The following is a 12,661-nucleotide window of genomic DNA, read 5'->3' as shown; positions in this document are numbered from 1 at the left end:
TGGGAGGGAGTTTTTTAAGAATAAAGATACAGCAGTTTCAGTTTGTCCTTTTCTGTGACTTTTAGCTTAAATGACTTTTCCGCATCTTATCACGTACTGTAACCTGTTTAGCCGTTGAGAACTGATGACATGGAATTTAGAATTTACAAATTCTGACTTCTGACGTATGCCTACATTTATGTTGTGTTTACTTGCTGAGTGGGAGTGAGGAGTGTGGATTCCTCCCACTCCAGTGTTTACTTCCTCTAAATAAGAAGGGAGTGGGAGTCCCACTCCGTGGGCCCCATCCATTTTTAAAGTGGGGAGTGGGAGTGGGACTCCCATTGGGGGAGGTGGGAGTGGGAATCCACTCCCACCTCTCCCTTTTTTATCCTTTTATTTTTTTAATGTAATTTAATTTAATATTTTATAATTAATAAAATAAAATAAATATTATTATATTTATTTGAATAATAATATTATATTTAACTAAATAATAATTTGCATTCATTCTAAGTTAAAATTATTTTAAAATAATATTATTATATTAATAGAGAATTAATAAATATAATATTATTATATTTATTTTAAAAATAATAGTACTATATTTATTTAATATTAATAATAATAAATAGTTTATTATAAGAAAATATTAATTTTGTACTAAATAATATTATATTATTATTTTATATAATAATAAATTTAATATAATTATATTAAATAAAATAAAATAAGGTTTCATTTTGTATTAAAATTAATAATTTATTGTTCATAATTAAGAATGTTAATAATTATAATAAATTTACAAATATAATAAAATAAATATTATTCATTAAATATATTTTTTATTAGTTTTGTAATTAAAAAGTATAATTCTTTAAATAAGGATAAAATTGTAATTTGAAACTATTTACTCCCAATCCAAGACAAAGTAAACACATAAATTGGATTCTGATCTCTAATCCATGCTTTCATTCCAGTGTAAGTAAACAACCTACTCTCACTCCCACTCCACACTCCCAATCCTAGAATTCACACTGCTCAGGATTCCCAATTCAATCCAAAAAGTAAACGCTACCTTAATGGAAAATGGTCTCGGGCGAGGATTACGATTTTTTCATGCAATGATTATATATATTAAATAAATAATTTAATTATTAATTAGTAGTTAAAAAATAAAAAATAAAAAAAATTAAACCTTATTTATATATTACTGTTAAAAAAATACATAACAGAAAATTTTTAAAAATTTAAAAGAAATCATATAAGGAGAGGATATTTTTTCTCGGGTTATATTGATATATAGTTTTCAGAGTTGGATCTTGATACGTTACAGAAACTGTACGCGACAGCCATGCATCTTTGATTCGTTAGATTTAGGGAATGAAATTGGATGGCTGGGATTAAAGGCCATAATAGAAATCAATCATGGACAGCCATATTTAACATGCAGAAGGGTCCATTTCGATGCACACCCAAATGTTTTAAAATAATTCAATATGCACTCATCAACTTTTTATGTTCAACCACACACCCAATCCGTTAACTTTTCTGTTATTAAATTAAAAACTTATCATGCCCCTCAATTGAATTAAATTGATCGGGTAAAATATCTCTTATAACTTGTTAATTTTTACAATAAAATATACAAATATTTAATAAAATTAAATTCATTTTTATTTAGTAATCAATTTTTTTTCAAAAAAGTTCTAAAATCAAATTTAACTCGTTTACTATTAAAAAGAATGAACATATTAACTAACCAACTAGAGTTGATCTTTAGTCAACATATTTTTTTCTCTAAAATAACATTTGATAAAATTACTTATATAAACATGTCAGTATCAAAACTACTTCATATTTCAATATCCATCTATTTAAACCAATTTAATTTTTTTTCATTTGATATTAAAAATAAGATAGTTGATGAGCATATTTACAGATAAAACGGTTTCTTGTAGTTGCATACATGGTATATCGAAAATATTTTTTGTGAGTTTAAAAAAAAAAAGTTGTGTCACAAGATGAAATTATGTCTTTATTATTCAATTCCTAGAGTTTATGTAAAACAATAAACATTAATAAATCGTTTGGTTTGTGACTTTTTGAAGGAATATTTGAGAACACAAAATTCCTCTCTCTTTCAAAAAGAATAATCAGTGCAAATACCAATTTAAAATTTTGATTTTATAATTTAAACATGGTTTGATTGAAGATGATTAATTGAAATTTATCTTTAATGTTTTTCAAATTGACATAATGAGCTATTGACAAACATTTACTCACTCGATCGTCACCAGCCATTAAGGTCAAATATGTCAGTTACACGACTCTCCTAAAACTGTGATCCATAATGAGTTATTGACAAACATTTAGGAGTCTAATTAACCTGCATTGGCAAGGTTTCGACACCTATAAAATTTCTATGTGCCAATGATAAATAAAAAATCAACAATTCATCCAAACATGATTTTGGTCGCTGAATATCGGCATGAGTCATCTAATGGTTATGATTTCTCACTTTAGATAAGTTGAGACCAAAAGTTTAAAGCGGCCGTTGTTCGGGTGATACGGACGCAGTGTGCTCGGATTCATCAAAATTAAAAAATTCATGATCAATGAACATCTCATCTGAGCCGTAAGAGAGTTCATGATGATCAAAATCATGGATCTAAATGGGCCAACCTAGTAAGGCCATCTTTCCAATTTCATGGACAAATTGTTGGGTTCATTATGGGCACAACTATAGAATTGAGTGAAGTGGATAAGCAGGAATGTGGACTAAGAAAAGCTATTTAACCCTGGCTTCTATCTTACTAGATCCCATTTCTTTGTATACCCCGTATATATTTAGAATTACCCCTTTCACTCGAACATGTCTGTGTGTCAACTTGTCTTCGAATATCAACTTTTCTGTTTTAATTAATCTATGCTATCTGTTTTAATATAAGATAAAAAATAAAACATCATTGATTCATTCTCTAGATATGTTTGAACCACAATTATTTACATTTGCTCTCTGGTATTTCTGACAAATACCTCATCTATTATCTATTTCGGTCGCAACTATTTTACTTAACTGTGATCTTATTTTTTAAAAACTTAAAAGTAGAGGTCGGAGGGGTTTTATGAGATTAATTTGGCACCCGAATTCACTTTTTTTTTTCTTCTCCTTCTAAAATAGGCCCATTTATTTGGGTCCACTGTGTTGCTACGTGGTAAGATACCATGCTATTTTGTCATTTTGTGAAATTTACATAATCCAATGACTAATATTAGAATAAGTAGATGCAATTAACTGAAGACTATTGGCTTATTCAGCCATTTGATGATGAGAGTGAAAATGAAAGGGTGTAACCGATTTGGAGCCGATGCTTTTTTTGTCTTGTTTATCCTAGCAACACTATAAACGGTGCGTTTTTTCACCTCTTGTAATTGTTAGCTTCCACACGTCTAAGTTTGCTCGGTTGAGTGAATATTGTTTTGTTATTGAAAGCACTTCTCTTGTATGAAGCTGATAAATGTTGATGATTGAACGTTGTTTATGCTATACCACATATATTTATGGTGCGTTTACCAATTGATAATCGAAATGGACTAAAATCATAATGAACTAGAATCGGAATGGGGAATAGGAATTAGAATAAAATGTTTGCTTTACCTATAAAATTCAGAATCAAAATGAGTTATATTGTCATTAAAGTGTTTACCTTATTTTAAAATAAGAAAGAATTCTTGTAAGGTACTAAAGTGATATTAGTTAAATATTGTTGTTGTTATTATTAACTTATCAATTAACTGAGGTATGACGATAAGTTTTAAAATCGGGTAGGTAAAATTTCAGGTTCTAGTTCAATATTTTTTTTTCCTTAAAACCCAAGTCGAAATAGAAAAAATTATTGAAAAATTTTTATATTAAAATAGTGTTAGTCAGCATGATTCAATAAGACATAAAAAAAATAAAAAATAAAAATTTAAATTTTGTAAGAAAATTAACATAATTGTAAATATTTGAAGGATTTGCCTAAAAATTTTGGTTGTGGTTCGACACCTTTTTTGTTTTGTTCTATTATTATCAGTTCTTTAGAATTCAATACTAAATTGAACCGACTAGTCGCCCACCCCTAAAAAACATTTAGTAGTCAATGTTTATTAAAAAAATCGTTGTAAAATTTTACTTTGGAGATGAAAAGTCCTCTATTTTTCAAGTACATTACTACCAATACTTTAATGGTATGTTTATCAATTAGTAATCGGCATGAAATGGCTACAGAATGGGTTAAATAAAATCAGAATGAGCTGGAATGAGAATAAGAATAGGAATCAAAATAAGTTGTTTACTTCGATTGCAAGTATCAAAATTAGATTGGATTGTATTACCATAAATGTATTTACTTTAACTACGAATCAGAATGAATTATTTCAATTATTAGTATTACTATTATTTATTATAATAATTGTTATTATGTATTAATCTTTTCTACAGAGTTATTATTATTATTGTTGTTCCCAAGGGCGATGGGAATCGATCTTCCATTTTTCAAACCCAAATTGAGGTTGGGTAGACTTATTTGATTTCAATTTCCGCTCTTAATTTGTGAAGTTAACATTGTCAATGATTCTAATTCCTTAATCTAAAAAGTAAACACACCATAAATTTAGAATGTTAGATCACTCGTAACACTAGATAACTAGCAGACAAATGAGGATTCACGAAAAGTATAAGAAAGAATTTTGAAAAAAAAAAAAAAAAGGCTCCGGTAACTATTTTTTTTCTAAACCTAACCTTTATTTAGACACATTCATATTTCTTTAGTTAATGGCGAGGCTCCGACCGACAAAATTCTGAGAAGTGCTGGAACGATTTTAATCCATAACTGGCAAGTATACCCTATGAAATGAAATAGATATTTATTCTATTAATCAAATTAAATAAATGAAGAACAACGAATCTCGATTAAGAATCTAAGGCTATTTAATTCTGAATTTACAGACTGAGTTTAGAGGTGACAACAAGATGATAGCACAGGGTCGTAATCTGTTGTCAGCCTCGTGGAAGTTGACTGTGTGCATTACGAAAAGTCATATGCACGTGGGTGTAGGTCCAGAGTCCATGTCCAGAGACCACAGATAGCCAGACTTGATAAAAGTGGGTCTTACGACCATGCACCGCACAGTCGCCGCTAGTTTTCTATTGTTCGTAACACGATTTTTCTGGTTGATGGCAACAACACTATAAGATGGGGGTAAAAGAGTACGTTTAAGACGGGGTGATTAAATTAAAGTCGTTCAACAACTAAAGAATGGTTCGGTGTAATGAAACCCCACGTGGCTTCTTCAATCTATGAAGACCAGTCAAAAGAGTTCGTTCTTGGTTCTCGGAACAAGAAGACAAGGTCCACCAGGTCCCCGCATACTGGCCACGACGCACGCCCACACGTGCGGCTAGTGTTGTACCCTTCACAACTTTGCCAGCCTAGCTGTCCCGTCCGCTTCAGTTTAGCTGGATCAGCACGAGGCCAATCTACTGCTCAGCCACTGAATTCAGACGTATTTTGCGTTATTTAACAAGTGTTATCGACATTTGTACTACTACTTTTGTTTTTCAATTGAGACATAATATTACTCTTTTAAAGTACTACTTTATGTATGTAAAAATTTGAAACTAGACATGCTTTTAATTACTATCAGATTTACAAGTCATAACCATCCATCTTAAATCTTCATTTACCATGCCATGCCTAATGTCAGTGATTAAAATATTAATGACGAATGCTTAGATGGCAGTTGATAACGTCACCGTGGTAGTTGTTGAGGTAAAATCAGACCAGCGTGTAGCTCCGTCTGGTACGCAAAGGCAAAACAATGGAAGCCGTGCGATTCCTCTGGAAAAAAATAATGACGGGTCCACATCACGTGTTGGTTGCTTCGCTTGACACGTCAAAGCTGGATCGTTGTCCCCACGAGCCGGTGCTGAGGTTACTTTATTTGTTTGCCCCCTATTTGCACGTGTAGTGCCGTTCGAATTTCGGACAGCGGTACACACACACACACACACATAAATTCATAATTAATCTTTTATTATCCTTTAATTATTTAACTAACAATAATCGAGCTGTGTAGAAAAACTATTTGCAAAACGCACCGTGTAGTGAGTGTTTCATAAATATAAATATAATATTACATTTTAAATGTTGGAGGTGGTCCGCCGGGTCGGGCTTTTCGGAGCCTGTTGTTTTTTTATATATGCACTATTCAAATTGCTCTTTCTGAATGTGCCGTGCGTCCCTACATGCTACGAAGCAACACTCCCTTCAAGATGTGATCACACGGCGGGCGGGCAGAATGGGTGCTGATCAGTTTTGAGTACAAAAGGTCTTACTTACATGTGATGTATTATTCAGACATTTTCATTTAACTCTCCTCATGTGTTTTAATTCGTTTTTTTTTCGTTTACCACTGTGATTGCTTGTAACTAACACAAACGTACAAAGTTTTTTCACATTAACCGCTGTTATTTTATTTTATTTATTTATTTTAAAAAATAAAAGACACGTATTATTACATTAATTTTTGCTGACAGAATTCATACAAATACACATGTCCAACAGAGGGGGAGCCAGAGAGTCAGTTGTCCCCTCAAATGTTATTACTGTAGCACTCCTCAAATGATATTACACTTTGAAATAAATATGTTAGTATCAAATTTGCATTAGGCAAATCTAATAAATTTTTTTTTTTCCAATGAAAGTCTTTTTCAGGATATCAAATATCATAATTTCTGCAATTTTGACGAAATCATAATACTTTTTATACTAATAACAATTTAAAAATATGATTTCTATCTTTTCTGTTTTGAATTCGTATGAAATAGTTGATTTCTAATATATATTATATGGACTGACCGTAAACCAGTTGTCGAAATTGTCATTGAAATGGTCCTTATTATTATGATAAGTGTAAGTTTTTTACTGTATTATGATAAGTACGAAATTATGAAACAAGACCATGCGAGTCTTCATTAATGCAAGTGCTTAATTAATGTGGTAGGCTGGGTAATGCCGATTGACACCGAACAACTTGTCAATAGTGGAGATCAGAGGCGCCCATATCGCTGGCCCCGTCCCATCAGAATTGCGTCCCTACTGTGCTCCATTATCATCAAATCCAACCAAATTTGTCTCTAAATTTGGATTTCGAAAATAACAATAATAGACATAACGAATGTAAGTCGTTTATTTTTATTTTTTAGTTATTTAATATTTATATCCTTTTAAATAATTACATAAAAGATAAAAAATTATAACAAATAAAAAATATGAAAACATGTCCGTGTTTTAGGATTTTTTTTTTTCTTTCGGTTTATTCATAAGATCGGTGAAATTAAAAGGAAAATGAAAATTTTGAAGGTACAAACTTCCCATTTGCTTTTTCTCTCTTTTATTTCCCAATGTGAAAGCTGTCGATTGCTTCGTAAATGGAAGCGCTATGCGATCAGTGTCCGGGAATCACTTTGATCTTCTTCTGTTTGAACTACAATGTAAGTCGCGTCAGACCATCGGAGGGTCAGTAACGTAGATTCCACATTACCAAGGCTTTACTCATTTTCGCGGATCACTGACATGCATGTTTCATGTTGATGTACGAGTGAGATAATAGATTCGCCATCTCTGGCCCTTTGTTTGCCACGGCCAGTAACAAAAATCCAGTTTGGCAGAGTCTTTTATTGCTATTTGCTGCTTAGGCTTTGCTTAACTCAATTAAGGAATAAATGGTACGTGGCCTGGCCTGAAAAAATGGACCCAAATACTCGCAGACAATCTCGATGAGCAATGTCCGTACACTTATCATAACATTTTAAAGGGATTCCATCTGAATACCTAAGCCAAACTCTCTCTCTCTCTTTCTTTCTTTCCTTTGTTTTTTTTTTAAAAATTGTTTATATACAAGACTTTTGTGGAATATTATAATATAACCTAAAATTATCGTCAATTTATAAAAGTAATTCACTTACCATTTTTCTTAGTACAAATAAATATCTCTAAATAATATATGGTGTTAGACGAATAATTAACATAAGGTCAATAAGTAATGGACCAACAATCAACATGTCAAATACAAAATTCATGATGAGTCTATATATCTAATTATCTATTGATGATCTAACGGGATGGATTCCTTAAAAAACAAAAAGCGATTGTGGGTAAAAATCTAGCAGTCATTAAATTTAGAAAATAAAAGTTAATTAAAAGTTTAGTTTTTTTTTTTTAGGTTATAAACCATCCGGTGGGCTGCGACCGCATTAGGTCTCGATTAATCCGAATTAAGAGAATAATCACAGTTAAAGCTCTTTACCATTTTCAAATGGTGTGTTTAGTGGGAATCGAACCCAAAAATTATTTCCACAAACTCAACCGCCAACTGAGCCACAACCATTTGGTAAAAGTTTATTCTTTCAAATCATGATAGGAGGAGATATGATTACCACTTAAATGGCTTAGGATAGGATAAAGATTGAAGAACAAAAATAGGAAACCCTGAAATACTTATAATATCCTAAAAATGACTTAAAATTTCCAGAGTACCCTTTTGCACAATCCACATCAAATCTCTCTATATGCACCAACGTGTGAAAAGGGCAGAGGAGGGAGAAAGAGAAGAACCTAATGGAACAAGCAACAACAGACTTGAACAAACATAACATGACCGACTGACTGCTCTGCAAAACTTAAAATAAACGAAGCTGAAAGCTGAAAGCTGGAAGCTTTGGGTTCGTGAGTAGAGACTGGAGATAGAGAGTTAAAAGTCTTTTCATTTTCTATCTCTCGATTCCCTCAAGTGCAAACCAAGTTCACAGCTAGATCGAATTAATTTTTTTTTCAAAAGAGAGACGCATCTGGAGCAATGACAGCGGGAGGCTCATCAGGGAGGCTGCCGACGTGGAAGGAGAGAGAGAACAACAAGAGGAGGGAGAGAAGGAGAAGAGCCATAGCCGCTAAGATATTTTCTGGGCTTAGAGCTGAGGGCAACTTTAAGCTACCAAAACATTGTGACAATAACGAGGTTTTGAAAGCCCTCTGTGCTGAGGCTGGCTGGATCGTTGAAGAAGATGGTACCACTTATCGCAAGGTTTATTATTGCTTCTTCAGTTCATGATCTCCTGTTTTATTAATTACTATATTGCAAGATCTGTGTCATTTATATTATATGATTGGACTTTTGAGAATCTCAATCAAGCTTCTTTAGTCTTCTTCTTCTTCTTCTTTTTTTTTTTCAATTTGTTTTGATAGATCTACATGCAAGCGTTACTTTTAGTTAGCTTTGGATTCCGAGGTTATGATACTTTCACTTTCGAATTTGGAATCTTGTTTCGTCAGAAGTTGAGGAAGTTTATGTTGGCTCTGAGTTTTGTTTGTCTCATAGTTATGTTGAGATAATAAAACTTGAAAACTTTTGTGAGGTATTGATTGATTCTATCAGAAAGAAAAGGCAAGATGGAGGAGATATGGTTTTATGAGATGATTAAAGATTTTTTTTCTTTAACTGCTAAATGGGTAAATTTATTTTGACTAGTATTCGTGAAGAAGATGGGCCCTGAAAGCTATTTTCCTCTTCAAATTGCTTCTTGTTGATCTATCAAAACCCTTTTTTTCCTTCAGTTTTCACTGGTACTAATAAGCAATTTGCAATTTTGTCTCCATAGATTCACAGTCCCCGGGCCAGTTCAACGTAAATTAGGAGGGAAAAAAGATAGAAAATTCATGTATAAACAATGTATTCTTGCTGCTTCTTTATTCTGTCAAGTAAAATTTTTATGGATTGTCTTATCTTTTGCTGAAATTTCTGCTACAATCTCTTCTAATTCAGGGAAGCAGGCCACCGCGAACCCCATCTGAAATTACAGGCGGTTCAGCAAACATCAGTACATGTTCCTCTGTTCAACCAAGCCCTCAATCCTCAGCTTTCCCCAGTCCTGTGCCCTCTTATCAGGCCAGCCCAACTTCATCCTCATTTCCTAGTCCCACTCGTTTCGAGGGAAATCCCTCAAATTACATTCTCCCGTTCCTTCAAAACATTGCTTCAGTTCCTACAAATTTACCTCGTCTTAGAATATCCAATAGTGCTCCAGTAACCCCACCTCTTTCATCTCCAACTTCTAGAGGTCCAAAACGAAAGACTGATTGGGAATCCATTTCAAATGGCACCTTGAGCTCATTTCGCCATCCCCTGTTTGCGGTATCTGCTCCTTCAAGCCCTACTCGTCGCCAACATTTTACACCTGCCACAATACCAGAATGTGACGAGTCTGATGCATCCACTGTGGATTCTGGTCGTTGGGTCAGTTTCCAGACAGTAGCAACCTTAGCAGCCCCTCCTTCGCCTACTTTTAACCTTGTCAAACCTGTGGTTCAGAAGAATTGTATTCAAAAGGCAGTTGATGGGCATAAAGGCCTAGCTTGGGGAATGGCAGCAGAGAGGGGGCAAGTTTCGGAGTTTGAATTTGAGAGTGAGAGAGTGAAGCCTTGGGAGGGTGAGAGAATTCACGAGGTAGGTGTTGATGATCTTGAGCTTACACTTGGAAGTGGCAAGGCACGTGGATAAACATCCACTGAAGCATGGCTTGAGAGGAAAGAGCTTGGAATGTATGTTGATTCTCAAATCTGGGGTCTGATCTGACGTCTGTTACTTCAGAGACATTGATTTCAAATTTTTTGCATCCTGTATTTTCCTTTTGTATAGTTTTCAGTCTTAAGGGCCATATCAGGAATTTAAGCCTATCAAATTCTGTAGAGAAAAATATCCAGGCAGGCTTCTAGCCGGAGCTTCATTTGTGAAATCTACTGAAGCATTGGGGAGGATTATATTTTGCCCTCCTCTGTTTATGTTTACCGCATTGTTTTTTCAACAAATTATTCTCCTGTAGTAAGTAGAATTTAATTCTATCATCATTTATCATGCTTCAAGTAGTGAAATTGTGTTCTTTATCTGATTTGTCATATATATCCTTGGCAAACTGTGAAGGAATTTGATGGCAGTTCTATCACGTTGGCAAGCAAATGCTGTCTATTTCATTTTTAATATACAACTTATTAGAGCCATTAGCCAGACGAATCTAGATGTATGTTTCTTTATAGTTGTATTTGTCCCTCGAATGTTGTCATCCGTCACAGACGGTAGTTTAGATTGATTTCTTGACACTAAAGTAATGAAGTTCATTAGCATACTGCAATGCTCATAAACACAGAGAACAAGGCAATGCGGTGACCGGTGAGAAATTAGCTAGAATAATGCGTAAATTAGAAAGTGATTTATGTATCAGACCAGAAATTGAGCAGGTTCCTATTGTCTCAAGGTTTTTGTTTCTTGTACTCTTTTTGTCATATACCCACTAATAAGTTTTCTTTCAGTTCGTAGGCTTGTGCGAGTCAAAAAGCATCATATACGCCAAGAGGGTCCCTTCACATGCGATGCAAGATGTAGTTAATGGTTCCATGTGACCCAAGTCACGCGTTGTTTTGTTAAGATATAACCCAACCAATTCAATAACTTCCATTTACAGAGTTATTATTAATCGTCACTTTTGAGCAGATAACCGCTATCAGTCCAACTAGATAAACAAGAAATTCGCTCGCAGTTCCTGTTGGTTGTTAAAGCTTTCGTGTCTAAATTCATTATTTAGCTTTCTACGAGATTTATCTATTATAACTATCCATCCAGATTCCATAGTGCTTGCTACCGTCGTCTATTAGCTTGGCTAGGAAAACCCTTATCTCTCTCAATTCTCAAGGGCTACTCCCTTCTCAGTCAGTTTCTTGGATGCTCATCCCCGTGGGACCTTGATTTAGTCTCAGCCTAAAATGGGTGCGGCCAAATTGGCAAATGCTCATTGCTCAAGCAATCATATGAAAGCAATTCTTTTGCTTATGCGTTCCACAATGTCGGCTTCAATGTCATTCATGCTTGTGACCTGAGCTGATCTACAGACAGCACGTCATTCCTAGAATCCTAGTCAAGGCTCATATTGACTGTGCCAAGTACCCAGCGCTAAAAAGATTTTATGAACTTATTGTAATTATTTCTTAAATTTGGGTGGAAATTTCACTACCCCTTTTATAAATAAGTAACAACGTTCGGAAATAACGGGAAATTAAAGATTTCTCTCTCAAATATGAATTAGAAATAATTATACCCAAATTTAAGAATTATGATTCAGTGTTGAGCGGAGTTTTTATTGAGCACTGAATCAATGATTAGAATTGTTTTAAATCTTTTTTTTTTAATTTATCTTATCTAACAACCATTAATTCAGTACTTAGCAAAAACTCAGCTCAGCACTGAATCATTATTCCAAATTTAAATAGGTTGAATCACTGAAATTTAAAAATAACACATTTAACCCCAAACACAAACAATTTAAGTTATTTTATAATAAAAAGTTCATATTACCCCTACTCAATTTAAATTATCTTATAAATCATAAGCATACATCAAAATGAATTATAATATGTGTTATGACAACATTATCTTTAATAAGTGGAGTTAATTACCCAATTTATGTTTTTTTTACTTAATAATCAAAAAATGAAAATAAATTGCGGTACCTAAAAGTTTGGTGAAGATTATTTGATGTGTTATCTATGAGAGAATGTGTTATCGGTAAGAAACAAAATTAGTATATAAT

At 33.3% G+C, this 12,661-nt stretch overlaps 1 protein-coding gene across 1 annotated transcript; it reads left to right on the top strand.

Moving 5' to 3' along the window:
- The first annotated feature begins 8,566 nt into the window (after positions 1 to 8,566).
- Positions 8,567 to 10,868, top strand: LOC102630993 (BES1/BZR1 homolog protein 2). Its single transcript, XM_006466665.3, has 2 exons — positions 8,567 to 9,108; positions 9,847 to 10,868. The coding sequence occupies exons 1-2, from the start codon at positions 8,884 to 8,886 to the stop codon at positions 10,579 to 10,581; spliced, it is 960 nt and encodes a 319-aa protein (XP_006466728.2). The 5' UTR covers positions 8,567 to 8,883; the 3' UTR covers positions 10,582 to 10,868.
- Positions 10,869 to 12,661: the final 1,793 nt, after the last annotated feature.

Source organism: Citrus sinensis, chromosome 7 (assembly GCF_022201045.2).
Source record: "Citrus sinensis cultivar Valencia sweet orange chromosome 7, DVS_A1.0, whole genome shotgun sequence".
Classification (NCBI taxonomy): Eukaryota; Viridiplantae; Streptophyta; class Magnoliopsida; order Sapindales; family Rutaceae; genus Citrus; species Citrus sinensis.
The sequence above is the reverse complement of the archived record's forward strand: the minus strand, read 5'-3'. Positions and strand labels throughout refer to the sequence as shown.

Excerpts from the sequence above, each read along its gene's own strand:
- LOC102630993 (XM_006466665.3), top strand. The coding sequence starts at position 8,884 with ATGACAGCGGGAGGCTCATCAGGGAGGCTGCCGACGTGGAAGGAGAGA. Across the intron at positions 9,109-9,846 it reads ATGGTACCACTTATCGCAAG|GGAAGCAGGCCACCGCGAAC; the intron begins GTTTATTATTGC and ends CTTCTAATTCAG.